Here is a 27,027-nt window from a genome sequence, read left to right as displayed (position 1 = left end):
ATTCAGTTTATCTGTGCATTCAGCTGCTGTGTATTTGTGAACATCCAGACAACATTCATTTAGTGAACTATCATAGCTGTAATGTGTTTGATAAGGCTGTAACAGGATATTGGACCAAAACAGGATATTTGGACTCACAGCATCCTCTAGAGATGAAGTAAAATCGATAATTACCCTGCCCTTTTTCTCTGTTTTTCCTCTCCCTGTCCCCAGTTCAGACAGCATCCGGTGGAATACTACGTAGAAGAGGCCAAGAGGCTGAAGCACAAAGCTGATGCAATGGTAAGCCTTGGCCCTGAGCCAGAAACGTTACCCAGCTCTGGCATTTGGACGTGATACCTGCATGCATGTGACTAAGATGCGCTGGCTAACGTTACTTCCGTACTCCATACCTGGCATCTGTTCAAGGCGTATGTGGGGCGGCTGTCTTTATCTGCCAAATGTTCAGACATTTCCCTTCGTTATAAAGACACCTAGAGAGCAGGATTCAGAACTGATGTTGTCTGAGGTTAGCAGGCCTGCTGGCTTTGCAGAGCTGTCACAAAGACCTTGGAAGACAGGTGCAACAGTTAGTTTTAAGACATTTTCCTCTGAAACATCAGGATTCTGAGGGTAATTACGTTGCTGGTGAGCAAGACTTGGAAGTGTCCTTTGCAGATGTAACTGGCTTTCTCTGCTAGGTGCAGTTTTAACAGCGTGCATGAATGAACGTATTTTTTTGCTGATTATGACTCAGTTGGATGATGTACATTCACTGCTTGCCATTGACCTGTGAAAATGGAGTGAGGGAATAGTGTAGCAGCAAAGCCTCACCTGCCTCTCACAAGGCAGGCCTCCAAGACCAGACAATAATGTCCAAAAAACGTGAAGATAACAAATTACTCAAGGAAAACATTGAGCGAGAGGAAGAGATACAAATAGCCAGAGCACACAAAGCTGATGACTGGGACCACATTGGGGGTTCTGCTGAGAACCCCTGAATTATCCCCCAGAGGCCTGGCTTGCATCTTTTTCTTTCTTCAGATCCTGCCTAACTAGAGACAAAAAAGGAATTTAGGTACCCTTGAGAGAAGTAGGTTTCGTCTTAGTCTGAACATGGGAATTTTCTTCCCAATAGACTGACACGACTGGAAGTGCCTTTCAGTACCTAGGTGCTGCCCTTTCCTTCATTGAGTATGGGATCGCCTTGGAATCGGATTCAGCAGCACCAAAATCAGCTTCCAGCGTATTCAGCGGCACCATAGATCTCATCAAGTAAGCGGTTTTCAAAGCGTCATGGTTAGGCAGGACGTTTGGAGGGGAAGAGTTAGTTGCACCGCGCATTTGCAGCTGTGGCAGCTCTGGATTCCCGCCGTGGAGCAGAGTTGAGGTCACTGTACAAGCATGAGACAGACAGACCATCCCGAGGCACCAGAGACAAATCCTTTGAAATGTTTCAGCATTGCTTCTCAGGAGAAGTAGGCACCACATCCCCCTCTGCATCTGAGCCTTGCAGCTGAGGTACACCAGAGGACACTGATTATGACAATCAAGGACGTGAAGGAGTTTTTGCTTTATCCAGATCTGAAGCTGCTTTTGCATGCGAGTTCAGTAGTATTTCAGTTAAAAAAAGTGAAGCAACAGTATAGCGTGTGGCAGAACAGTTAGTGCCCCAAAGGTTTGCAGCTTGACTGAAGGCAGGTTTTACTGGTTTCTCCCATGTGTCTTTCTACCTGTACCCTTTCCTGGGGCTTCTTTTAGCAACCTTCCTCATTTAGTTTCACAGCCCTTGAAGATGTGTGTAGACAGTATGACGTACACAGGCAGTGCAACCCAAGGGACCATGGATTGGGTAGAAGAGAGACAGGTATTAGTTTATTCATGTTGAAATTACAGGTTACGTGAGTGTTTTCAAGAGCTGGTTTGACTTCTTGCCTTAGAGCTGAAAAAGCTGTCAGGGGTTTTTTTTGTGGTAGACTTCAAACTTTTTGAAATGTATTGTTTGCATTCTGGTCCTGATGGACTGTATTTCCAAGATGATGTTGTTGCTTTGTTTTCAAAACGGAGATTTGCTTGTTTGTTTGTTTGCCAAAAGAAACATTTCCACTAAGATGTCTGTCTTGTCTAGAAATAATTGAATTAGTAGTTTATCTTCAGTAGTGGGGATACCTTTTCTGGGCCCCAGGCTGACTGGTGGTCCACGGGAGGCATCTACTTGTAGGGATGTTGCCCATTAATCAGTATAAGAGGAGAGTGGGTCGCATCAGGGGCCACATCTGTTCCCGCTGCGTGGAAAACAAGGTATTTTGAGACAGAGTCCTCTGCTCAAAAGCCTACAAAGCACTCTGGGTCAGGACTAAGAACTCAGGGCAGGTTTCCTGACCTTAGGACCGAAGTTTGAGATAACGGCGTGGACTGTTGTTTCATAAACAGTGGGAGTCCAGAGCACTGATGGCTGATAAGATTCTGTTATTTTGTTTCCTTAGATTCATCACGACATTGAAATCCTTTATGGACTCCTCAGCATCTTCACATGAAAAAGCCTTTGCTGTGTTATGGTGCGTAACTTTTTCCTGAGCCTTCAGAGTCTGTTTTTTGACTTGACAGAGCGAAAGGCCCATTGCTTTCAGAGGCGAATGAATGATTTAAATGGGAATAGAGTTCTGCAAGGGAAGAACCCACAATATCAAAACCAGAAGCCGGTGTTTGAGCCGTGTAAGTGAAGCTGTAGCTGAACATAGCTGAGGCGCGTCTGGGCCAGAGCTTCCTCAGCCCGTGGCACCTATGAAGAGGTTGGGAACCTGTTTATATAAAAGACCAGACATGGCCCTTCCTTCTTTGTTTTTTTTTTTCCCCTTGCGATGTTTTCACAGAGTCTTTTTTTAAGATGAGCGGAAGGAGAAGTTCTGAGCTTTCCTGACTTTGCAGTACAGTTGGGGTGTGCCTGCCTCTGTCCCACAAGGCTGATGGCTGCTTGGCAGGCAGCAGCGAGTGTCAACACCGATGCCTGGGTGTGTTTCTGTTCACAGCATGCGCTCCCAGTCCATTCTGCACATGGCAATGTTTCGTTATGAGAAAGACACTGCAATGAAGTATTCCAGGATCCTGAATGACCACTTCAAGGTACGGTATGCGTATTGCTAAGCTGCCAGCTGGATGGCTGCAGCAGTTACTGCTGTCAGCTGAATAGCCCAAACCTAGCAAGGGTTCTGTTCCTCGCTGCAGAGTTCTTCCAGAGCAACACAAGCACCTTCTCCATGCGTTGCAAGGTAAGATTTAAAAATACATACGTTGTAATGAGTCTCTAAGGGTGTGAGTGAAAACAGTAGCTGGAGTATTTGAGTGCAAGCTGCGTTTGAGAGTGCCTCACCACTTGCTCTTTCTTGCCACCTGAAATCATACTGTTAGGGGGCGTGAATATGTTTCTGCTCTCTCTTTCCTGTCTTTTCTCCTTGGAAAGGGTTTTTTTCTTTTGTTACGAGGTCCAGAGTTACCATGTCCCCAGCAAAGTAGTTTTCCACTAGAGAAGCAGGTCAGAGGAGCAAGAAAGGTATTGTCACCGTGCTGTTTCAGAGCCCCTGTCGGTGCCATCTTTGTTCTGTTAGCGATCTATTGAGACTTAATGGGATACCATCCCCATCTCCCTGGCCGCTGCCCACTAGGATTATGCCTTCACCCTGTGGTAGCATAACTTTGAGGTGATACTTCAATATTTGTCTCTTTAGCTCAGTCACCAATTAAGAAAAAGAAACTCATTCTTCTAACTGGTGAGTTACTGAGCATTTTGTCCTTTCTGTGTATCTGCAGCAGTGTTGCTGTGTGTGTGGCAGCAAAAGTAGAAGGGAAGCTGTCACACAACAGTTTGAACCGACGCCCAGCAGACTGGGCCTGTGTTTTAATGACAATGAGTAAGGAAGAGTTTTTCTGTGTGCCGTGGTAATTGCATTTGGCACACAGCTACCCGGCTCCCCGTCTGCCCCTGCTAAACTCTGCGTTGGCGAGAGGGTTGTTTGGTCTGTAATAGCGATGCTGTAATTCCAGTGATTTTTCTGCCACCTTGCAGAGGATAGTTTATTGGGAAGTAAATGGTCTCCTGCGAGCGTGGTGGAAGCCCTCTCATACCAGTGACTAAAATTAGGTTGGTTGAGGTGGAGGAGGTCAAGTGATGTGATGAAGCCTGCCTGTGCCTGGAAGGCAGGCAGCTGCCCGCATTTAGGTTCCCTAGAGCTCTAAATGAGTTTGTGTAGGCTGAACTGGCTGCTTTGACCCGCTGTCAGAAAGCTCCAGCTTCTGTAGGCGGGGAGCTTCATCATGCCTGAACTGTAAGTCATGAGGAAAAAGCGCTATGCTGATCTGGTGAAAGTTTCCACAAGTAGGTGTAGATTTTGGAAGGTGGATTGGTGGCCCTTTCTGATGTCTGGTGCCGCAATTTCTATTGTCAAGAGAAGTTCTTAGAGTTGCAAATCACTTCAAAAACCTTGGCCTGGCACTCAAAGGGCAATTACTTGTTACGCAGCTGAACACATCTCAGTTTTCCACACTCCACTCCACACTGCAGGCCTGGATGATAGCAGAGAGCTCCTGCCATAAGATCGTCTGGCGGCAAGACTTTGACGTTAAACGTTCGTGACGGTGTTTCTTTCTCCTGCAGACCCACGGGCATGTCTTCCCCAAAGCCCTCTCCTGCCGGTTCTGTGAGATCTCAGCCGGGACGTATTGCTAACAGCTGTGGTGGGAACACCATCCCCTATAATATCCCAAGTATCACCACTTCCTGTGTCAACATCACTGCTGGTATCCTCTCTGCATGTGCTCTGTGGGAACAGGCTGATGCACTGGCCAGGGAGAATTAGGGTAAGTTTGTGCCCTCTGGCTTTTCTGCCTTATGTGTTGTCGTTCTGTGTATGTACTTGCTTAAATCTGAACACTCGGTGTAGCAAACGCCAGACCTAAAGCTCAAAGCATGAGATATGTTGAAATAGACAGCTAGGGCATATTGGCAGAGATACTTGATGGTGATATATTGATGAGTGTTCCAATTAAAAGGTTGTCTTGGCATCCTCAAATGTCGAAGAGCTAAGGAATGAGGGTATCAAGTGCAGGAAAGCTGCCACCTTGCTTCATGGTAAGACAGGAAGCAGAGGAGGTTTTTTGCTGTTTGTTTTTCCCTTTGGGGCGCTTAGCTTTTCTGAGTTGGTTCACCTTCTTTAAGAACAGCTTTGTGGCCTGTAGCCTTGTGGTTTAGTTAGATTGTCAAACTTCCAGGTATTTTTGCCTTGCGAACAGTGAAGCCGGCTGCTCTGCGTAACAGAGAAGCTGAGCAGCATTTGAACTCAAGTCCTTGCTGGGCACGTGACCAGTACTTGCCAGCAGCATTTCCTAAAGTTGCTGCTACTTGTCTATTTTACCGTTTTGTTGTTAAAAATGTATTGTTCTGTGGTACAAGCAGTGGTGAATAAGCAAAAGCCCTAGAGTATGTGCAGTTCAGTCTGTAACCTGCCATCCCATGTGGCATTTGCAGTGACATTTTTCACAAAACACAAAGTTTTGTGAGCTATTGTGGGCAAAGGGATATATTGCCACGATTTGTTGGCAAACTTGCAAAAGAGAATAAGCACCGTGTGCCTGGCTCAGCTGTTGGAAGGCTGTAAAAACACTCACGCTAATGAGGCAGGTGCTGAAATTCAAACGGCTTTGCAAGTCCCCTTTGAATAAAGAACCTCCAGTGGTTGGCTGTCCTCTGAGCAAATCTGTGCTCGCGGCAGCAATACACGTGTAGTGTTTCGGATTCTGTCCTCACAAGGCTGGTAAGAGACTGTCACACAGAAGGAGTGGTGGATGCTGCTGCTAAGCCAGAGGAAGGAGTCTTGGAGGGAAACCTGTGGGAGGGCAGCCTGAGCACAAGCTTGCTTCAGCCAAGGCCGAATTCAAAACCTGCTCTGTGTTGCCGTTGTCATGTAGGGGAATGATGGCTGGGGTAGTCAATACTCCCAAGGGAGTGGATCTGTGCGGTGGAACAGTAAATACTCACGTAGGCCTGGCAAGCTGTACAAATTTTTAAACCTGTTCAGCTGAGAAATCATGATGTCTCCAAGGTCTGAGGATGGATGATGGAAAGGCACCAGTCCCATTTTCTGGGCATCGCTCAGGAAGACACTCGAATTTGGCTTGCTTCAAGTCTGGGGGAAGCCTGCGGCGGGGACTGGGCTGTGAACACCCAAACTTTTGCCCACCTACCAGGGAGTCTCGACGTCCTTTTAAAGCCAGCGCTTGGGGAGCCGGTTCAGTGCGTGTACGCGTGTGTGAGTGCGTTCTGCTCTCACGTGCCCTGCCTCGTGTGCTTGTTACGCTTCCCGGCCTTCCGATAGCGCTGGGCTCTCTGCGTCGACAATGTGTTTAACGGGACTTGCCGACAGACAGCGTGACGCTGTTGTTGCTCCTGGCAGCCCCCTCGCCTGTCAAACGTGCCTGCTGTGTGAAACCAACCAAATGTTTTCGCTCTGCCTCCTCTTTTTCCAGAGTTTTTTGCTGAACTCAGCACAGCGACGTGCGCTCTGGCATTGAACAGCAGCGTGGCCGAACTAGTCCATTACACTCGACAGGGTTTGCAGTGGCTGGGACTGGAGACCAATACACTTTAACTGGTCCTTTGGGAAGCCTCAGCAACAGCTTTTATACAAAAATGTGTACACATCTACATTAAGCACATTAAAATGTATCTGGGGAATGGAAAAGAAACACGACTGCGGTCAGATGACTATTTGTAGCCAGTAAATGAATAAGCCGATAACGTTACTGTCTGCAAAAAGGACAGCAGCATCTTTCACACAACGTATTTTTCTTCTCAGTAAATTTTCCTTTAAAGAGGAATTCCTCTCCCACATGCAGTAAGATGCATTTCTGTCATTGTATGATGTTAATAATTTCTTGGTGCTCTCAAAATATGTTTGTTAGAAATGAAGGTAGTGAAAGACTTGCTTCTGTTCAGCAAAGTCACTGGTCCTTCCAACAGCCAAACTGAACCACACTGTCTGCTAGAAAAGGCATGAGATAAAAACCACAGAAACAGACCCCAGGCCTGGAGCTGGGGCCATGGGCCGTGGCCCGCGGGGAGCGCCGGTACTCCATGGCTCAGCACTGGGTGCAAGCCTCCCTGTGCTCGACACCCTGCCCAGCAGCACCTGGGAGCCGCTGGAGGCCTCGGGCAACGACGCGGTGGCCATCGAGGACAGCATCCCTGGCACCAGCCCCCACCGGGCCACCCTGGTCGCCCCGGCCAGCTGACGGAACATGGTGAGTGTGGAGGGGGTGGCAGAGCCTGCAGGCGGGCGTCCCGTGCCCAGGAAAGCTCGCATTGCCCCGGGGCCGGGCGGTTGGGGTTGCTGTTTCAGCAGGGGTGGCCATCTCGGCAGGCACGGAGAAGTCCCTGGAGCTGCCCGACCTGGGGCCGGACACCTTCGCCGAGGCCTTTCCCGAGCGGGCAGGGGACAACCTGCAGTTTCCGGACGAGCAGACATTCACCACGGACATCTCTGACGCGCTCGCCTGGCTCGACACCATGGACAGCATGGACACTGTCCCCGATGTCCCCAGCGCGCCCCACAACCCCTACTTGAGCGCCTTCCTCAACCAGCCCCCTGACCTCTGCGAGCACGGGGCGGAAGGTGATCACTTCGAGGGCCGAGCAGCGGGGGCAATGCTGGGGGACGCCGACCCATTCTCAGGGGTGGCGATGTCCCCCTGGCCGGACCCCGAGCAGGAGCAGGGCCGGGGGGCAGCGGTCCTCCCCACCGGGCTGCCCGAGGGTCCCGTGGAGTCTCCTGCGGAGAGGAGTCTCGTGAGGGGTCGTCCAGAGGGTCCCCCGGAGAGTGCCCTGGAGGGTCCTCGGCAGAGTGCTCTGCCGAGCCCCGCGGCTGCCCCTCGTCGCCATCGGCCCCGCACAGCTGACCCACAGAATCACAGAATCACAGAATAGTAGGGGTTGGAAGGGACCTCTGTGGGTCATCTAGTCCAACCCTCCTGCCGAAGCAGGGTCACCTACAGCAGGCTGCAGAGGACGTTGTCCAGGCGGGTCTTGAATATCTCCAGAGAAGGAGACTCCACAGCCTCCCTGGGCAGCCTGTTCCAGTGCTCCGTCACCCTCAGAGGGAAGAAGTTCTTCCTCATGTTCAGATGGAACTTCCTGTGCCTCAGTTTGTGCCCATTGCCCCTTGTCCTGTCACTGGGCACCACTGAAAAGAGCTTGGCCCCATCCTCCTGACACCCACCCTTCAGATATTTATAAGCATTTATTAGGTCCCCTCGCAGCCTTCTCTTCTTCAGGCTGAACAAGCCCAGCTCCCTCAGCCTCTCCTCATAGGGCAGATGTTCCAGTCCCCTCACCATCCTTGTAGCCCTCCGCTGGACTCTCTCCAGTAGCTCTTCATCTTTCTTGAACTGGGGAGCCCAGAACTGGACACAGTACTCCAGATGAGGCCTCACTAGGGCAGTGTAGAGGGGAAGGAGAACCTCCCTCGACCTGCTGGCCACACTCTTCTTGATGCATCCCAGGATCCCACTGGCCTTCTTGGCAGCCAGGGCACACTGCTGGCTCACGGTCAACCTGTCGTCCACCAGGACACCCAGGTCCCTCTCCGCAGAGCTGCTCTCCAGCAGGTCCACTCCAAGACTGTACTGATGCATGGGGTTGTTCCTCCCCAGGTGCAGGACCCTGCATTTGGCTTTGTTGAACCTCATCAGGTTCCTCTCTGTCCAGCTTCTCAGCCTATCCAGGTCACGCTGCATGGCAGCACAGCCTTCTGGTGTATCTACCACACCTCCCAGTTTGGTGTCATCAGCAAACTTGCTGAGGGTACATTCTAACTCTTCATCCAGGTCGTCGATGAAGAAGTTAAACAAGACTGGGCCCAGTACTGACCCCTGGGGGACACCACTAGTTACCAGCCTCCAACTAGACTCAGCGCCGCTGATGACAACCCTCTGAGTTCTGCCATTCAGCCAGTTCTCTATCCACTTCACCGACCACTCATCCAGCCCACACTTCCTCAGCTTCCCTAGGAGGATATCATGGGATATCCTCCCCGCTGGAGGAGGCTCTGCGGGGGCAGCCCCGGGTGGCTCTGACCCGCCTGACGCTGCCGCTGGGCATCGTCTCCTGCCGCGTGGTGCCCAGGGCGGGCAAGGTGGGCAGCAAGCAGGCCAAGTGCCCCACGCCAGCCGGCACCCCCGAGGCGCAGGAGACCTCCCCGCGGGACAGTGTCCCACCCAAGCAGAGGAGGAAGATGGGGGTGCTGCCCGTCAGCGGGTCAGATGAATCGTTAACGGTGCCTTAACCTTGCCTACGCGGCAAGCGAGATCTCCCGCTCTCTCCTTCGCTCGTGGTGAGATGACTCCTGCTCTGCTCTGGCTTAATGGGCGTGGCTGTCCACCTACATCACTGTACTCAGGTCGACCGGACATGGTCCGTGGACACTTGCCATTTTACCGTCCGATATCCAAAGACACCCAGAGAGCCCCTGCCGTGTGACGGACGCCCACCCCTGACGGAAGTTTTAAGCAATAGTCCGTGTCTGGCCAAGAGAGCCGGCGAGGGAAGCACCATGGGATCACAGAACCACAGAGTCGCTTCTGTCGGAGGAGACCTTCAGGACCACCGAGCCCAGCCATCAGCACGACGCTGTCCATGCCACCACCCAACCGCGTCCCCCAGCTCCGCGTCCTCACGTCTCCGAAACGCCCCAGGGACGGTGCCTCGGCCGCTTCCCCGGGCAGCCCGCCCCAGCGCCTCACAGCCCCCTCGGCCCCGAGCTCTTCCCTCGCCCCCAGCCCGACCCTTCCCTGGCGCCAGGACGCGCCCGCCCAGAGCCCCGCAGACGTTTCCTCGGCCCGTCTGGGAACCGCCGGGGCCACCTGAAACCGCCCCCCCCCGGCGGGGCTGGGCCCGCCCTCCGCGCGCCCCTTCCCGCCCAGGCCCCGGCGCGAGCCCGCGTCGCCCTCGCGCTCGCCGTTCCATAACGGTCTCCGGGCAGCACCCGCCGGAGCCAGCGGTGCCGGGGCGGCCTCTCCCCCGCGGCAGCTCCGCAGCCCGGGCCGCGGCGCCGTCGGCCGGCAGCGAGGAGGGAGCCGCCGCCGCGGAGCGGCCCCGGGCCAGCCCGGCTCTCCCGACCCCGCGGCCGCCCGCGGAGCGGACCCCCGCCGGCGAGCGGGGCCCGTCGGGCGGCGGAGCCCGGCCGCGGCGGGGCCATGGCGACGCGGAGCCCGGCCTCCCTGCGGCGCCGGCTGCAGAGCTCGCAGGAGGCGCGGCGCCGGCAGGCGGGGCTGGTGCGGCAGCTGCAGGCCAAGGTGCGGGGCGGGGGGTCGGGGCCCGGCGGGGATCCCGGCGCTGCGTCCGCTCGTCGTCACTCTGCGTGTCCGTCCAGGTGTGGCAGTACCGGGCTCGGTGCCGGGAGCGGGAGCGGCAGCTGGCGGCGGGAGCGGTGAGTGCGCGGCTAAAGCAAACCTAGGAGACGGAGGGCAGGAGAGGACTCCCAGGCTTCAGGTCTGCGGGAGCACTCGCGGTCATGAGCTGCGGGAGTGCAGCAGTGGGAGACTGAGGAGAGCTACTCCCACCGAGTAATCCCCGTCCCCTCCCTTGCTCTCCGTGGTCGTGACAGTGAAGGGAACACAAGAACTTGACAAAACGTTTCCTTTCTTCTCCAGGGATCCCTTCCAGGCAGGTGGGAAGCCAGAGGTGAGCACAGCCTGGAGAATGCGCTGCTTCGGCTGGAAGAGGAGCATCAAAGGTAAAAGGAAGCTGCGTTACCTCACACTGGGTGTCCTGGACACTCATGGAAGCGAGGGGAAACCTGTCAGCGCTGCCCGGCCTCCCCAAGGGAAGCAGCTGGGCAAGCCTCTTTGGAAGGAGAAAGGCCCACAGTCTGTTCTGGGCTGCAGTAACAGCGTTGTGCGCTGAACGGCTCCGTTTTGAGCGGGGGGTTGCTCCGGGTGACCTGCAAAGGTCCCTTTCCAGCCTAAATTCTTCCGCGATTCAGTAGGTGAGCTACTCAGCAGAGCCCCTGTTTGGGCTGAGAATCAAGAGAGGAGAGTGGAGGAAGAGAGGTGGCCAGGACAAGGACAGAGAAAGGTGATGCATCCAGTGATCAGGCAGCACAAAGGGGAGGCAGGACGTTAGTTGTGGGCATCCTCAGAGTTGAAGAGCAGGGGGGAACCAAAACTGTAGATGGAAATGGAAGGCTCAAAGCAAGGAGAAGCAGATGGGTTTGCTGTGACAGGGTGGTCTTACTTAATCCTAGAAAGCACTTTCGCTGCCTCTCAGTTTGACAAGAAGTCAGTGTTGAAGGAATTGGAAAATCACGGGGATGCTGCTTGTGGGTAGCAGTTGTTGAGCGACCTCCTTGCTGCTTCTCCCGTTCCAAGGTGTGAGGATCTGGCAGAAGCGAACACTCGTCTGCAGGAGCACCTCGATCAAGCGAACATGGTCAACTCAGCCCTCCAAGAAGACATTGGGAAGCTGGCGGCGGATTGGATGAGGGCCCAGAAGGAGCTGGAACTGAAGGAGAGCGAGTGGCGCACTGACCGTGAGGTAAGGACAGGCTACGGCAGTGATGCCAGAGCGGAGTGGGAATGCATTGTATTTCTGGCATAGAGGGCTTGCCGTGTGCGAGTTGTGGCTCTGTTGAGGACGTGTCGGTGTTGAGTAGCAGCAGAGAGGGGTGTGAGATGGAGGGGTGTCAGCAAATCTCGGTGAGGGAAGATGCCCACCTGCTGTGACCGTGCTGCTGGGTGTTAAAGGTGAGTGCTTGCTGTTTCTGGGCACTGCAGGGCAGTCACACATGAACGCTCGTCTTTTTAAGCGCTGCTAAATCTGCGTCGACAGCAGTGGAGACCAGAGAGGTCTGTGTGTTTTCCCACTCAGAGTAGCCAACAGGAGAACAAGACAGGCCTCCCTCACCAATAGCCTGTTGCAAGGAAATCTGACGCTGGTCTTGGAGGGGCTTGGTTTTGTCTTCCTCCCCCGAGAGTGCTGGACGCCTCTGCAAGGCGAGACGGTGGATCGGGATCCGTTTGCTTTGCTGATAGCCACTCCTGCAGGAGAAGCGTGGAGGTCCCCTGCTTTGAAGTCAGGCGGCAGGTCTGCAGAGGGTGCTTCTGTGGGGCCTGTGCAGTGCTTGGTGCCCCTGTTGGAGTTGTTACTGAAGGAGACCTGGTGATCGTGGTTGTGCTCTCTCCTATCGGAAGGACTTGTACAGCGACAGCGAAGGCTGAATTGGCTTTTTTTTTTTTTGTCTTTGCATGTTTAGCTTTATGACAGCTACGTCAGGGGTGAACATAACCGTCTGCTCAGCCTCTGGCGTCAGGTGGTAACCTTGCGCCGTCGTTGCCTGGAAGTGAAGACTGCCACTGACCGGTGAGTAGAAGTGAGGGCTGGATCTCTTGCAGAAAAAAACGTAGCTTCCCTTCCCACCCGCTTTTTGAGCCTCGGTGTTGCGGTCGTTGCAGCTAAAGATCCGATTTCTCCTTGGGTAGTCTGAAGCAATGCCATTAAGCATGCTTTAGGCTATTTTCAGAATCCTTTTGTTTGATGCTGGTTTCAGATAAACCTGAGGGGCTCAGTCTGTGAGCTGTGCAGAGGCCCTGAACAGATGAACTTGGCTATGGTGATCTCTGGGCACATTAACACAGACACAGGCATACGTGGACACATGGGAAGAGACTCACTAAGGCTGTGCCTGCCGTGTGCAGAGCGGTCCGTTTTGTCGAGTGATTAAGATCTGCCTTAAATGTCACTGGGTTTCTTTTCCCACCGCTCCCAATGGAAATATCGTTCATGAATATACATATATGTTGTGGGTTTGCCTCAATTTGCAGCAAAGAACCTACGCAGTTACTCTCTCACTCATCCCCCCTCCCCGGAGGCATGGGGAGGAGAACCCGAAGGAAAAAAGGCAAAAACTTTGGGTTGGGTTGGGATGAGAACACTTTAACAGAATGGCAAAGGGAGGAGAAAACAGCAACCAACAATGCTGATAAAAAGCATGTACAACATGCAGTGTTCTCACCACCCAATGCTCAGCTCACTCCTGAGTAGCAAAAGCCCCTCCTTTAGCCAGCTCCCCACTTAAATACTGCGCATGACATCGCATGGTATAGAATACCCCATTTGGTTGGCTGTTTGGGTCAGCCCAGCCAGCTCCTTGTGAAAATTAACTCTATCCCAGCTGAAGCCAGGACTATATATATATATATATATATATTTAAATTCTTTTACCCTTCTCATTTCCAGCTTACATTTATTCTGCTCAGTTTGCATCTGCTTGTTCCTGTATCAACATGGCTGAGAGAAAGAATGGCTTCTCTACCCTGTTACTGCATTTATCCAATGTATCTTGCTTAGTTTGATACCTCCTTTTTGTGATTGTTTTCTTGTTCTTGGGCTCTCTGAGATTCCTTTCTCACAGCTTCCTTCTATAAAATGAAAAAGAGTGTGGCTGTAACAGTACCTTCCTCTGGTGTCAACTTCAAACTCTGGGTTACCGTCAGCCATTTGCCTTCTTTGATTCTGAGCATTCCTAAATGTGTAGAGTGTGCCTGACCTCCTGGTTAATTCTTGAAGCCTTCTGGCTGTTGCATACATTTCTTCTCATCTCGGAGGAGAACATAGACTCATTCCTCAGCCATCAAAGAGACCCATTGCTCAGCTATCGAGATGTGTCCCAATCCCAAAGTGTCAGACGAATGGTTCGTCCCCAACGAAGATGTCACCTTTCCTGCCAGCTTTTACCGTTGCGCAATTACATGGTCAAAAGTGAGTCAGCTGATAAAGACAGTGGTGTGAACATTAGCTCGTTCTTTATTCTTCTGCAGAGATTTGTCCGAGCTGAAGGCAGAGCAAATGAGGCTTTCTGGATCTCTGCTTGTAAGCTGCTCCCACCTAAACTCTGGCACACAGCTCTGGGAGTCCGTCACTGCGCGTAGACCTGTCCCGAAGGAAGAGGCACAGCCGCAAGTGGAGCAGGACATAAGCCCGAAGACTTGGGAAGTGATGTGCTTACAAGTCACGGGGGACCTGGAGAAGCCAGAGCTTCAGCACAGGTAAACGTGCTTTAGACTTTGCTATTACCAACATTCTCTTTTGTGGGTGCTTCTTGGATTCCTAGATGGGCTGTGTCCGCACGTAAAACACACCCGTTCTCCACAGCCTTGTTTCTGTCCGTAGTCAAACCATTGCCTTCAACAGAACGGGTAGAAAGAACCGTCTGGCTGACGGAAGCTCTTCTGAGTAAGACAAGACTGGAGAAGAGATTGCACACGACAGTGTTTTTGTGGTTATCTGATTCTTGGTGAGAACTTGAGACCAGCACAAAGAGAGCTCTGTCTCTTGTGCAGCCCCAGGGCTGCGCTAAAGGAGTTGGGAGAAATTTGCACAGGACCATCATAAGCAAAGTAGCACCCCTGTGCTGATGTTTCCTTGCAAGAGTGAGCGCAGAAGGCCTCTGGGGCAAGAGTGCCATTTTGCAGCGTCACTGCTCGTAGTAATGTGAATGGTCCTTTGATCCTACGATTATTGGATTGGAAATTGATACACATCTCCCTCCCCAGGAGACTGCAAGCTCTTTCATCATTTCTCTGCTGCAGGGCAAAGAAATTGTGGGAATCGCAGTGTGGGCTTTAAAAGTCTGTCTTAGCCAGAGAAGAACTTTTGGGCAGTGTTGTATCCAGCGTATGAAAGAGGAGAGGGAGAACTAATGGGCAGGAAGCTGTTAGCTACCTGAAGGGAGGTTGCAGTGAGGTGCGTGTTGGCCTCTTTTCCCAAGTAACAAGGGATAGGATGAGAGGAGATGGCCTTGAGTTGCGCCAGGGGAGGTTTAGGTTGGATGTTAGGAAAAATTTCTTCCCTGAAAGGGTCATCAAGCGTTGGAACAGGCTGCCCAGGGAAGTGGTTGAGGCACCATCCCTGGAGGTGTTTAAAAGACGTGTAGACGTGGTGCTCAGGGACATGAGTGAGTGGTGGACTTGGCAGTGTTAGGTTTACAGTTGGACTTGATGATCCTAAAGGTCTTTTTCAACCTCACGGGTCTATGATTCTCTACTCTTGGTTTTGCAAATGAGAATGTTTTTACATGAAAAGCTTGTTTATCTTTCCCCTTCTCATAGACTGAAAGACTTAGCTGCACTTGAAGGAAAACATTCCTCCTTCCAGAGCGAGCTGGTAGTCACAAGAGAGACACTGGAGGAATTGCACCTCCAGAGCGATCTGCTGAAGCAGGAGAAACATCAGCTTGCCCCAGCACTGGAAAAGGTATGGTCACCTTCTTCCTAGGCAGCACTTGTGGGAGAGGGAGCTGTGAGGGCAGGACCACCACAGACGCCGTTTCTGGTAGCAGAGGGCAGGGGCAACGTTGGTCTCCTACTCTCACGTGCGGCTAAAGAAGCAAACAGCGTAGCTCTTCACCCTTTTTCCAAGGCAAAAACAAACGAGGCTGCATGTTTCTATTTATGCTTTTTTTGTGGTGAAGCTTGCAACTTTCAAAACTCCATTTGTTCAAGGCCAGAGAGCGGGACAAAGCTCCAAGTCAAAGTGTGCTGTCTTGTACTGCTAAGAATGGGAATGACACCTTGCAGTTGTTGAAGTTGTATTTTAAGACCTACAGGCAGCTTTGACTTGCTGGAGCCTCTTTAGGCCTTGAGGAAGAGGATGAGAAACAGCTGATCCCACAAGACTCTTTCCTCTGGACTAGCTGATTTTGGTCCAGTGGAAAAAGGGCTTGGGAGAATCGCATCACTGCAGGAGACAAGGGAGTTTGCCATCACTTCAGTGTCAGTTTCATAACGTACCATCTTGGGTATTATGGGATAGCTTTGAGAGGAGAAGCGTTTGTTTCTGATGGTCTGTGGTCTGTTCGACAGTCTTAGTTTTGGAGTAGGTGGTATGTTTAGCAAATACCCAGCAGAGGTGTTACACTGAAGAAAAAAACTGAAAAATCACAGTCAATCTTCAAGCTTGAATGCCAGCGAGGTATATTAGACAACTTCCTTGTGCCAGACAAGTAAACAGTCTTGTTGCCATGACCTACTGTACAGAGTCCAGGAGCTCTTTCTCCTCCAGCTGACTGAGAAGCGGCACTGGGTGGCTCTGCACAGAGCTCCGGAGAAAGGGCTCTAGGGCTCTAACTGCATTTTGTCCCGCTTTCAGGTTTACCGCCAGCAAGGGTCAGCGAGCAGTGCTCGGGAGCAGCTGCACCAGGAGTCCTCTCACCAAGGGCACGCACTGGCCAAGGCATCCAAAGAGGAGGAGTTGCTGGTGCAGGAGAAGGCTGCCCTACAGCTGCGACTGGCAGCCATGGAGCGCGACAGGCAAGGCCTTTCCGAGCAGCTGGCAGAGGCCAGGTAAAGGCAGGGAGGAGACCCTAGGCAGGACGTTATTTCATGTCTGTAATTATAAGGTGGTAATCGTTACACGAGGATTTATGGCATCCTGAGTGCTTTTCACAGGTTTTCACCTACCATGGAGAGAAAATGGAAGAATCTTGGGCAAAAAACCCCCAGTATACCGTGATTTGGATGTTATTTTTCTGACAGCTAAAGCTAACAGAGCTCTCCTGAGCCTTGGGCTTGTGTTTATGCCCCCTTGCACGTTCCTGTGGGAAGTCCAAAGCAAGGCAATATCATTCCTCAGTATCTGGTACCTTGGCTCTGCATTGAGGAATAATTAAACCGTGCAGACGTGTACTGAAACCTGAAGCTTCTCTCTGGCTTTCGCTTCTTGTTCTGTGCATTTGAACATAGATCTTGCCTTATCAAGTAGTTTGACACAAGATCTTCAGAATTCAAGGCTGTTACGTACGGACATTGTGAGCAGGACACTGCCATTTCGGGTGAAGCTGCAGGCTCCCGCTGAAAATCTTGAGGGCCTTCTGTTTCTAAGCTAACTCTTGTTAGCTGTGGTGCCGGACCTAGAGTTGGTTACCCCAGCCGCAGGGAAGCGTCTTTTGAGTTCTGGCCAGTCTTTGGGAATTCTTGCCCATCAGTGGTGTCGGGGTCCTGTACTCCTTAGCACATGTTCTTTAGAGACAGATGTCGTGGTGATGTTGTACGGGGAAGGAACAAGATTCTGTCCTTCTGCTGTATCAGGTTTCTGAGATCAAATGCGACAAGTTCTGCTTTTCCAGAAAACCCCCAAGAAACAACTCAACGTGTCGAGATGTTTGTCCTCCTCTTAGATGTGTTTTCAGAAGACTCCTGAAGTTGCGGAGCTGTACGAGTGGTGTTTCAGAGACTGTTTGTCGTACTTCTTGACTTTTGTGCTTTACCGCTCCAGAGTAGGTTGTTAGCGAGGCCGATAAACACCGTTTTGACTCAGTCTGTCTCTTGAGAGCTGCTCCTTCTTCTGAGCTCCAGCTTCTCTGATTTAATCCTGCTGATTTATGTTTTGTCACTTACTGGGCTGTAGCAACTCTTCTTGCGGGATGTTGTTCTCCAGAGCCTTTTGCTGTCACACTTTGGAACTCTGTCTTTTCTGTTTGGTTTTAGAGCCCGACTTTGCTTTATGCTTAAAATGGAGCCTATTTACTTTGGCCTGCCAGAGACTGGCGTAATCAGAAATAGGTGCTTGTTCTCCTTCTGGAAGATACATCCTCCATTGTCCATGCAAGTCGTGAAATCCTGCGGTTGTGCGTTTGATTGCTGTTCCACTCGGGTGCCCCTTTACATCCTGAAGGATGTTATCCTGATGGCATCCCTGTAGCAGTGAGGCAGTGCTGTGTGTTGTAGGAACCTGGCGCACAGACGCTGTCTGAGGTCAGGGAGGTAACTGCAGCTCCTGGTACCACAATCCCGTGTGTCATACGCAGCAGTTGCTTGAAGTCTGGGGATGTAACAGTTTGCCCCTGCAGGTCTACAGCTTCCATTCTAAGGAGTGACAAGCCATTTGGGCTACTGCCTACTTAGTTACCAACGCTTGAAGAAAAGTAGCACTTTTTTCTCTTGAACTTCCGACAGTTTAAACTGAAGGATGCCTGTCTCTGCTTTCAGGTAGTCCTTGTTCAGCTGAAATCGAGTTCAGATTTCTTACGGACTCTGCTACAAGCGTGAGACTTTACTGTACCATCTGATGGATTTCTTTAGTCCCTTTGAAATTCAGGGAGTCTGGAAAATTCCCTACCTATACGAGCAGCGTTACAAAGTCACGAGTCAGCCAGGGAAATGCTCTTCTTCTGTCCCCCTGCAGAGCAAGGTGGAAGTGCTGATGAGATACGGGCTGTGAGCAGAGGCTGGGCATTTGCTTGCTGGCACAGACCTTGCGGGCACAGCTACCCGTGTGTCGTAGATCAGACAAGAGCAATTTAGGACTTGGCTCTTGAGGTCAAGTCTGCCTGGGCTTTCTGTGTTATGCTAGGTGAGAAGGAAAGCCTGGGCATTCCCTCGAAGGGGCCTGCATTGCTATCTGCAGTGGCAGTAATGTGCTTTCTGTATATATGAGTTCCCATGCAAACCATTTTCTGTACTCAGGGGTGGGGCTCTTGAGCCACTGCTTACTGGAATAACTCCCTGTGGGTGTCAGGGGCAAGAAACTCATTTCTCTCCGCATTTGCAACTTGCAGCTCAGTGAAGGAGACCCTGGAATCCAGCCTGTTTGAGGCTCAGCAGCACCTGTCTCAGCTGAAAATCCAGCTTGGCACAGTCACACAGGCCAAGGAGGCCATCCAAGGTGAGAGCGTCACGTGCTTTGTTTCTGGTGATCCCCTGCCTAGGCAAGGTGGTATAAAAACAGCTCTCTGTCTGCAGTGCTTCTGAGGAGTGAAGGGGCTGGAGACAGATCCCTCCTACACCGAAATTCAAATGGCTTGAGGTCAGTAAAGTCGGAACCACTGTCTGTGTAGACTCTGAATGTCAGCATTGGTTGTGTTTGCAGGGGAAGTGAAACGCCTTCAGTGTGAGCTGGAAGCAGAGAGATCTCTCATGAGGCAGGAACGGGAAAACACGGCACAACAGCTCTTGCGGACAAGACAGCAGTATGACAGTGCCCTCAGCCTTCGGCAAACTGATCATCAAGCGGCAATAAACAAGCTCCTGCAAGACCTGGTAGGAAACACTGTGCTTTTGAGTTCTTCAAGCAAGCTTTGTGGGCTGGCTTTAGAAGAAGAATAGCCTGAGCGGGTGAAATGGCAGCAGTCACCTGCCAGAGGCCACACGTTGCCAGGCCAGGCAGCAGAGCCAGCGGCTCGTACTTGCAGGCCGTGAAGACCCACGGGCTGTGTTCGGACAGTAAATACAGCCACAGACTTGGTGTGGGCCTAAGACGAGTTTAACAGGAGGTTGGGTGGTCCCCACTCAAAGCACGGCAGCAAAGGGGTAGGATCCTAGCAGACTCCCGTCTGCCGTGAAGCAGACTCCTCGCATTCCTGCCAGCTGCAGTCACGGGAACTTTGTTCCTTTCTCTCTGTCCTGTCAGGGTTGACAGAGGTGTTATCTTTGGGCTTGAGGCGTATGGAGCAGGCCCCTTGTTCCTGGGACTTCAGTTCGTGGCCTGTCTTGTGACTGGGGCATCAGGGCACTGGGCTCTTTCTCACCCTGCAGTCCGTCTGCAGCTTTTAATTGATGAGGATGGAGCTGAGCTTTGCAGGCAGAGACTCTGAGAATGGAGAGAAATCCCAAGGCGAGGGGTGCTAGGAAACAGGCGGCCATCAGAGACGGGAAGGTGACGTCTCCTTTTCTTCCACCTGCTGACCTTCCTTTTAAGTTCCTTGGTAGGACCTGACTTACGGAGGGCACAAAGGCATCACTGGGCACTGCTGAGGTGGGGGTTTGCGGGAGGGATGAAGCTTCACATGTGTTTGAGCAGCCTGGCTGGGACTCCATCGTGAAGTCTCTTCCTCCCCTCCTCAGGCAAGCGAGCGGGAAGGGCACCGTTCAGAGCTGCAGCAGCTGCTGGAGCAGTGGGAAAAGGAGAAGGCAGAGACAGAAAGGGAGCACGAGAAGCAGCTGTTTGAGATGAAGCAGGAAGTTGCTGCCGTGCGAGCTCAGCAAGAAGAGGAAAAAACTCGAGTCGAAAATGCCAAGCAAGAGGTAAAGACTGTGAAAGGAGAGCTGGTGTGGTGTTTTTGCTCTTCTGGGCTCCTCCTCGGCAGTGCCTCTCTGGACACTGTCCATCTGGGTAGAAGTGTCTCTCAGATGCCCCTCTGCAAACGGGAGCAGTGCCTTAGCAACCCAAAAATCCAGAGAGCACAAATCCAGAGAGCTTTGTGCCGTGAGGGACAGGGCCACTAATGAGAGAGGCTACCAGAGCGTAAGTTAAAGAAGGGCAGGAGGCACGTGGCAGGCCTGAAGAGAACGTGAGCACCATCGCTGTGTCTCCTGGTGAGCGAGCTGACAAAGGAAGCCACCTGCACAGCAAGGACAGAGCTGTGGGAGAAGGCTGGGTCCCGGGCTGCTCAGCAGATGCAAAAGTCGCTGTCGAAAGACAAACAGGCCACAGCAGGAGACAAGGGATACCCTCACCAGCAAGGCGAGAGAGACCCTTGAGAAATGCCACACATTTTCCTCTTAGATGACTACAGCTTTGTTGGAGGTTCACTCACGGGTGGACCGTGTTTGTACTTCCAGTCTCACTTAGGAATCTGTGCCTCGGGGTGGGCAGATGCTGCCCTAGGAGAGCAGCAGCAGCGTAGTGCTTGGAGAACGTGTGAGCCCGTCAGTCCTTGAGTCTTGCCACACAGAGGTTGTATGGGAAGTCTAAATGCGTCTTCTCTTTGTTCCTGTGCAGGTCCTGCTAGAAAAGGAGCGTGAGAAGAATGCTTTATTAGAGACGCTGCTGCAGACTTGGGGAGAGCTAACAGAAGCCTGCCAGCAGCTAGAGCAGCTCAGGCGGGAGGTGGCAGAGCAGCGAGAGCATGGGCAGGTAAGGTCTGGATGCGCAAAAAGGGCTGAGAAGACAAAGTTTGCTGAGAATAGAAAGCTGTTCAATATTGCCCGTCTGAGAGCAGACAGTGGGGAAAAACTAGAGAAATTTGGGAAACAGAAGCACTGATTCAGATAAATAGGTACGCCTGCATGGGGGAAACTAGTCCAGATGTGGAAGACAGGATGACAGACCGTGATCTGACCCTTACTCCCTCAAGAGGGGACAAGTGGGGCTCTAGAGGATGGTACAGTGAAAACTCTAGACAGTAGAGGTCCAAAAAACCCACCCCAAACTCAGGAAATCAAATGCTGGGGTTGTTGTCTCCTGCCTTCCTTGCTAATGGAGAGAACATCGTCACGCCACATGCTCAGTCTGGACTGTGCTCATCTTGCTGACTGCAGTCCTCTCCATTTCTTGCTGCTACTCCAGGGCTCAGATTATCCTGGCTGCAGTTCTGGTGGATGCTCCCCAAAAGAAGTCACTAGAGCTCAGAGAGGTTCAGAGAAGGGCAACAAGGAAGATTGGACGGGCTGAGGAAGCTGGGAAGACGCAGCCTAAAGGGTGGCACAGGAAAGGTCCACAGCATCCCAAGAGGCAGGGAGAGAGGGGGCAGCCCTTGACCGGCACTGAAGCAGGAGGTCAAATCTAGTATGAAAAGCAAACCTGTTGAGATGGAATGATTGAATCTTTTTCTCGCTGTTTTGCAGCATGAACGGGACAGAGTGGAAGCAGTGAAAGAAAAACTGGTACGGGAGATAAACCTTCTCCAGGAATCGGTCACAGCCTCCGAAAACCGAGCAAATACAGCAACAGAGATGAATCACTGCCTTGAACAAGAACTTCAGACTACGGTGTCTATCTTAAAAATCAAAAATGAGGAAGTGGAAACGCAGTGGGAGAAAATCCAGATGCTCCAGAAAGAGGCAGCACAGGCAAAAACTCTGCAGGAGACTGTCCCTCGTCTGAATGCTGTCCTGTTGGAGTGGGAGGGACAAAGGAAGTTGGACCAGGACCAGATGAGAATGCTGGAAAAGCAGAAAGAAACGTGTCAAACTACTCTCGATCAGGCTATTAAGGACATAGGAGAGAAAAAACAGAAGGTGGAATCCCAGCAAGAACAGATCCGGGAGCTGGAGAAGCAGCAAGAAGAACAAAGGATTGCTGTCAGCAAAATGAGCAAAGTGCTGGAGGAGAGAGAGCGGGAGATCAGATCCCAGCAAGAACAGATCCGAGCCCTGGAGCAGCAGCGAGAAATGGAGAGGACTGCAGTCAGCAAGATGAGCAAAGTGCTGGAGGAGAGAGACCAGGAGATCAAATTCCAGGAGGGGAAAATCATCATGCTGGAACAACACGGTGCATCACAAGTGAGAAATCTGCGGGTGGATCTTGATCATCTGAAAAGAGAACTGGAAATGGAGAGAGAACAGGTGAAATCTCTGCAGGCAAGCCTTGAACACTTGCGGGCAGTTCTTAAGGACAGAGAGCGGGAGTGTGATTCTCAAAGGGAGCAGTTAAGACTCTTGCAGCAGCACAAGGAAGAGCAAGAGGGGGACCTGCAAGAGCTTCAGGGTAAAGTAGCAAAGATGACCCTTTCTTTGTCTGAAAAAGATCAAGAGCTTGAGTCACAACAAAAGCAAATCCAGGAAGCTGAAGAAGTCATGCACATGCAGGTGAGGACTGTCCGTCACCAACTGGAGCAGACCCTAGAAACCTTAAAAGAAAAGGACAGACTCATAGACCTCCAAAAGCAACAGGCAAGGAGCTATGAGGAGAAAACAGAAGAACAGCGGAATGTTTTACAGAAAGACTTGGAATACTCTATGGCAATACTGAAAGAAAAGGACTTCATGATTGAATCTCAGAAGGAAGTGATTGAGACCTTCCAAAAACAAGAGCAAGACTCTGAACAGCAGAAGGAAATTCTGCATCATCTTCAAGCGGCGCTAAAGGAAAAAGAGCAAGAAATTTTATCCCTCAGAAAGCGCTGTGAGGCATGCAAGGAAAAGGAGGAAAAGCATGAAGCTGAGCAAAGACATCTCCAAGCAACAAAACGGACTCTGAAGGAAAGAGAGAAGAAGATAGCGGTTCTGGAGGAGGCTATCTCTAAGCTTCAACAGCAAAAGGAGGAGGCAGCGATGCCGACTAAAGCTATGCTGCAAAGGCTTGAATACGCTGAATCTTCTCTAGAAGCTAGAGATCAAGAGATAGCGTCTTTGCAAGAGCATGTCCAGGACCTTCGAGAGCAGAAGCAGTTGGAAGGCAAGCAGGCCAAGAGAGTAGAGCAGGATCCAGACAAAGCGAGCCAAATAGCGAAGGAGAACCGTTTGGAGTTCCTCAAGCAGCCAGAGCAAATGAACATGTTCCAGCTTTGTGGTGAAAGCATGAGAGTAGCCCTAACATCATGCCAGAAGCAAGTGAATCTGCTTGAGGAAGAGGTGAGGAAGAGAGACAAAGACAACAAAACTCTTATGCAAAAACTCCAGCGGCAAGAAGAAGAACTGAAGACCTTGCAGAATCTCCAGCTTAGGCTAGCCGAGAAGGGAGAGGGGGTTAGACACCCCAGAGAGCAAGAGAAGCTCCTGGAAGAAGCTCTTCATGAGAGGGAACGAGAGACCAAAGCTCAAGGTGAGCAAAAAGAACTAGAAGAGGAAATCAGGGCTCTTCGGGAAGATCTCCAGCATGTCCAGCAGACTCTGACCAAGAAGGATGAAGAGATCGAGTACCAGAGAGGCAGAGTCAGGTATTTAGAGGAGACTCTGACAGAGAGAGAACAAGAGCTAAGGAGGCAGAGTGGGCTCCTGAAACGGTTAGCATCAGCTTTGCGATGGAAAGATGGAGATGAGACCCTACAGAAACAAATCCGGAGACTCCAGAACTGGGAGGAAGAGGAAGCAGAGAAGAGGAGAGTTCTCCAGGAGCGAGACCGTTCCTTGCAAAGGCAGAAGGAGCTAACCCAACAACTGGAAGATGAGCGCAGAGCAAAGGGGAAAGAACTGGAGCATATGGTTGCTGTTTTGAGGCAGACTGAAAGCAGAGAAGTCAAATGGAGAGAGAAGGCACAAGCACTGGCTCTTGCCCTTGGCAAGAGTGAAACGGCTCACGGGACTCGGAGGGAAGAAACAGCCGTCCCGCAGAGTGTGGTTTCAGCGAGGGACACGGACCAGTGTCAGGTAGACAGCGTGACTGACCGTCAGCCAACGAAAAGGTCTATAAAGGAGTCTGATGATGTTCCCTTCAAGAGATGGGAATGTATTTTCCCACAAATAGTTGACCTGCTTGGCCAAAAAGCTGTGACTGCTGCCAGCAGGCTCGCCTGTCTGTGTGCTGCGGCCAGAGACCATCCACCTGCTGGAATGTTTTCTGCCAGGCCCAGAACTACAGAAGGAACTACAGAGCTTGCTGTTGAAATCAAGTCCAAAAAGCGGGGGTGGGTCATTGGCTCTCTCCTACCTCGGCAAGCTTAGCCAACACAGCGTGGGTGGGATTTGGCACGGGAGGGAAAGGGCACAGCTGACCAAACCAATGTGCTAAACTTAGCAGAATTGTGTAACGGTGGCTGAACAGCAGCTACACGGACGGTGCTTAGAGGATGCTCTCAGAGGTGTAGGTTTGTGAGGTACAGCTTCTCCAGTGTGTTAAAAATAACGGAATTCGTACCATTGCCTGATCAGGTTAAAGGCTTTCTTGGGCACTGGGGATGTCCTTGTGCCGCAGTCCAAAAAGCACGAAGGCAAATTTGTTTGGGTTTCTCCAAGGTGATCTGGAGGAGGGACCCTAGAAGGGAGAGTGTTGTTTTGGCCTGTGGACCAGGAGGAGAAGAAGGGACGTGGCGGCTGTCCGTTCCCGAGTCGGGTCACTCTCCCCGACGTGTTGGTTCTGGCCCTTCTCGCCTTTACGTGGCACCAGCTCACATCATCCCCTCTCTGCCTACCCAGCAGGCTCTTGCAGAAGGGGAGCAGCTGTCGTGGCTCTCGGAGAAGGGGCTCCTGTTGCAGCGGCTGGAAGTTCTGCAGGAAGCAGTTGCAAGGCTGGAAGATGAGAAGACGGAGCTGAAGCAACTCAATGCTGAGCTCCGGAGGACTCTTGAGCAGGTGAACCAGGCTTTCGCTGCCTCCGCACAGCCTCGCGGTCCCCTGGAGCACAGCACATTTCCACACACAGCGCTTTGGAGTCCTCTGCTCGTTTCCTTCCCTCTCCCACATCCCCCTGCGGACACAGGCTTTCATATTTTGTCTCTCTTCTGGCACCCCTTTGCCTTCGCAAATGCTCATTCGCTGCGGTACCGCCCTGCTTGCCCCAGTGTTGTCCCCCCCCACACACACGTTTGACACTGCTGGGTCAGGAACTGTTTCCTCTTGTTCTTTCTCTTCCATAGTCTACTCCAAGTGCTTTTTGCCCCCAGCGTTGTCTGGTGCAATTAACAGGCTCTGAGCAGACATCTCCTTGCCATGATGTCCAGAGGCCCCTTTGCTCCTTGTCTGGAGGCCGGTTTCTGTGACCCTTTCTCCCACCCAACACGCAGGTGGAACGTGAGCGGAGGAGGCTGAAGAGGTGTTGCAGGGATCGGCCGCTGCCAGACGCGTGCGGATTTTCTCTCCCTGACCAGCACAGGACGCCTGCTTCCAGACAGGTGGGAGCAGAATCTTAGGTGGTGGGAGGAGGCTCTGGCCACGCAGAGGAACAACGGCCGGTCCCCGTGGCAGCAGCCCCCCAGTACAGGCCCTGTAGAAGTTGAATAGAGAGCGTGGCCCCGGCCAGGCTGGAGACCAAAAGGAAATCCTTGCACTTTCTTCACAGGAGGAGTCTCCCGTGTGCTGCAGTCACCGCTGAGCTGAGCTGCAGAGCCAGGTGAGCAGCAGGAAAGCTCTCGTGAAAAGCTGCTGTGGCCGCGCTGACGGGCAGAGCTCTGCACGACGCTGCAGCCCGAGTCTGGTGTGGCTGTCGGGGAGGGGGTGCGCCGGGCAGTGGAAATACCCAGCCAGACCCATCTGTTGGCCGCGGCCAGACAGCGCCGCTCACCCGGGTCTCGTCCCCCGCGTGCCTGAAGGTCTGGCCTGGGGGGAGAGGGGCTGGGGGAAATCCAGAACCCTGGAATGGCGTCTGTTAGGTGAGCTCCCTCGCCGAGGGAGAGCGTTTCCCTGTTCCCAGCCTGAGGCTGGGGCCTGCGTTCCCGTGTGGAGCAGAGCCCTTGGCAGAGCCCGTGTCCCTCTGGAAGCAGAGGCCGAGGGTGCGTCTGCCCAGACGGCCGGTGTCGGGAAGGGAGTGCAGCAGGCAGGGTGCGAGAGAGCGATTGTAGAGAAGCTTGATTATGACTACAGGACAGCATAAAATCATAGAACTAGAACATGGCCTCAGCCGTGTGAATACAGGTGTGTTAGGAAACCACACGGGGGTGGAATGCTGCTCTCAGCTGTGCCCTGAGTAGGCCTTGCCATGGTTGGGTTAAACACCAGCTGACCCAGCGTAAGATCAGAATGAGAAGGTGTAGCAAGATCAATGTCATAGGTCAGTAGGTTAAATTTCAGAAAGAGGAGTAAGTTTAACAGAACTTTTTGAAGTGTCTCAAAGTCTTTCTCAGGACTGTACGGAACAGAGTTCCCGGAAGAAGGTGAAGGAGAGACGAGGCCCCCGAGCCGCCCCCGAAAGCAGCGAGGGAGAGCTCTGCTGAGACAGAGGAACAGAGAGCGCTCAATAAATGACGTCCTCACAGAAACGGAGCGGTTGCTCGGAAGCTGATGCAGATTCCAGGCTCGATGCAGTGGGTTTCGGGGGTGTCCATGGAGTGCTCTGGCGAGCGGAGCTTTGCCCCTGACCGAGGTGACGGGGCGGGAGGGCCGCCACGGCCTCCGAAGCCCCCTCGGGCTCGTTCTCCCGCGGCCCACGCAGCCACGGGGGACTCCGCAGGCGGCGAGAGGAAAGCTCGCTCCGCCGCTCCCCGGGGTACCCCGCGGGGGCCCGGCGGCCGTCGGGGCTGGAGGCCGAGGGTGCCGGGAGCTGCGGGCGGGCCTGAGCCGGGCCGGCTGCCCCTCTCGGGTGTCCCTTCTGCCGGCGGTGCCGGGGTGCCGGGGTGCCGGGGGCGGTGCCGGGGGCGGAGCAGGCGCAGTGCTGGGAGAGAGGCGGGACGGGGGCAATGTGGGGGCGGAGCGAGG

General features: G+C 52.6%; 1 protein-coding gene and 1 long non-coding RNA gene across 4 annotated transcripts; both read left to right on the top strand.

The window, feature by feature from the left end:
• The first annotated feature begins 227 nt into the window (after nt 1-227).
• On the top strand, nt 228-3,064 carry LOC142360511 (uncharacterized). Its single transcript, XR_012763115.1, has 3 exons — nt 228-282; nt 2,466-2,537; nt 3,009-3,064. It is a non-coding gene; the product is annotated as an uncharacterized LOC142360511 (long non-coding RNA).
• Nucleotides 3,065-4,773: 1,709 nt separating this feature from the next.
• On the top strand, nt 4,774-26,575 carry LOC142360507 (uncharacterized). 3 transcript variants are annotated; one of them, XM_075413430.1, is made up of 17 exons: nt 4,774-4,833; nt 10,398-10,454; nt 10,678-10,760; nt 11,395-11,560; nt 12,279-12,385; nt 13,843-14,070; nt 15,133-15,277; nt 16,172-16,365; nt 18,579-18,685; nt 18,890-19,059; nt 19,864-20,043; nt 20,741-20,875; nt 21,586-24,048; nt 24,814-24,969; nt 25,401-25,508; nt 25,676-25,726; nt 26,457-26,575. In XM_075413430.1, exons 1-16 carry the CDS (start codon nt 4,810-4,812, stop codon nt 25,706-25,708), a joined length of 4,356 nt encoding a protein of 1,451 aa, XP_075269545.1. In that variant the 5' UTR covers nt 4,774-4,809; the 3' UTR covers nt 25,709-25,726; nt 26,457-26,575. The 3 variants fall into 3 exon arrangements, with proteins under 3 accessions (XP_075269545.1, XP_075269546.1, XP_075269548.1); XM_075413431.1 differs by having other exon boundaries at nt 26,447-26,575; XM_075413433.1 differs by having other exon boundaries at nt 26,437-26,575.
• Nucleotides 26,576-27,027: the final 452 nt, after the last annotated feature.

The sequence above is a fragment of the Opisthocomus hoazin genome, chromosome 2 (genome assembly GCF_030867145.1).
Source record: "Opisthocomus hoazin isolate bOpiHoa1 chromosome 2, bOpiHoa1.hap1, whole genome shotgun sequence".
Taxonomy (NCBI): Eukaryota; Metazoa; Chordata; class Aves; order Opisthocomiformes; family Opisthocomidae; genus Opisthocomus; species Opisthocomus hoazin.
Note: the sequence above shows the minus strand (reverse complement) of the source record. Positions and strands in the feature narration are given on the sequence as shown.

Bases quoted from the DNA above. Each gene is read 5' to 3' on its own strand.
- LOC142360507 (XM_075413430.1), top strand. From the start codon at position 4,810: ATGCACTGGCCAGGGAGAATTAGG. The intron at 10,455-10,677 runs GTGAGTGCGCGG...TTTCTTCTCCAG, and splicing joins GGCAGCTGGCGGCGGGAGCG to GGATCCCTTCCAGGCAGGTG. The intron at 10,761-11,394 runs GTAAAAGGAAGC...TCCCGTTCCAAG, and splicing joins CTGGAAGAGGAGCATCAAAG to GTGTGAGGATCTGGCAGAAG.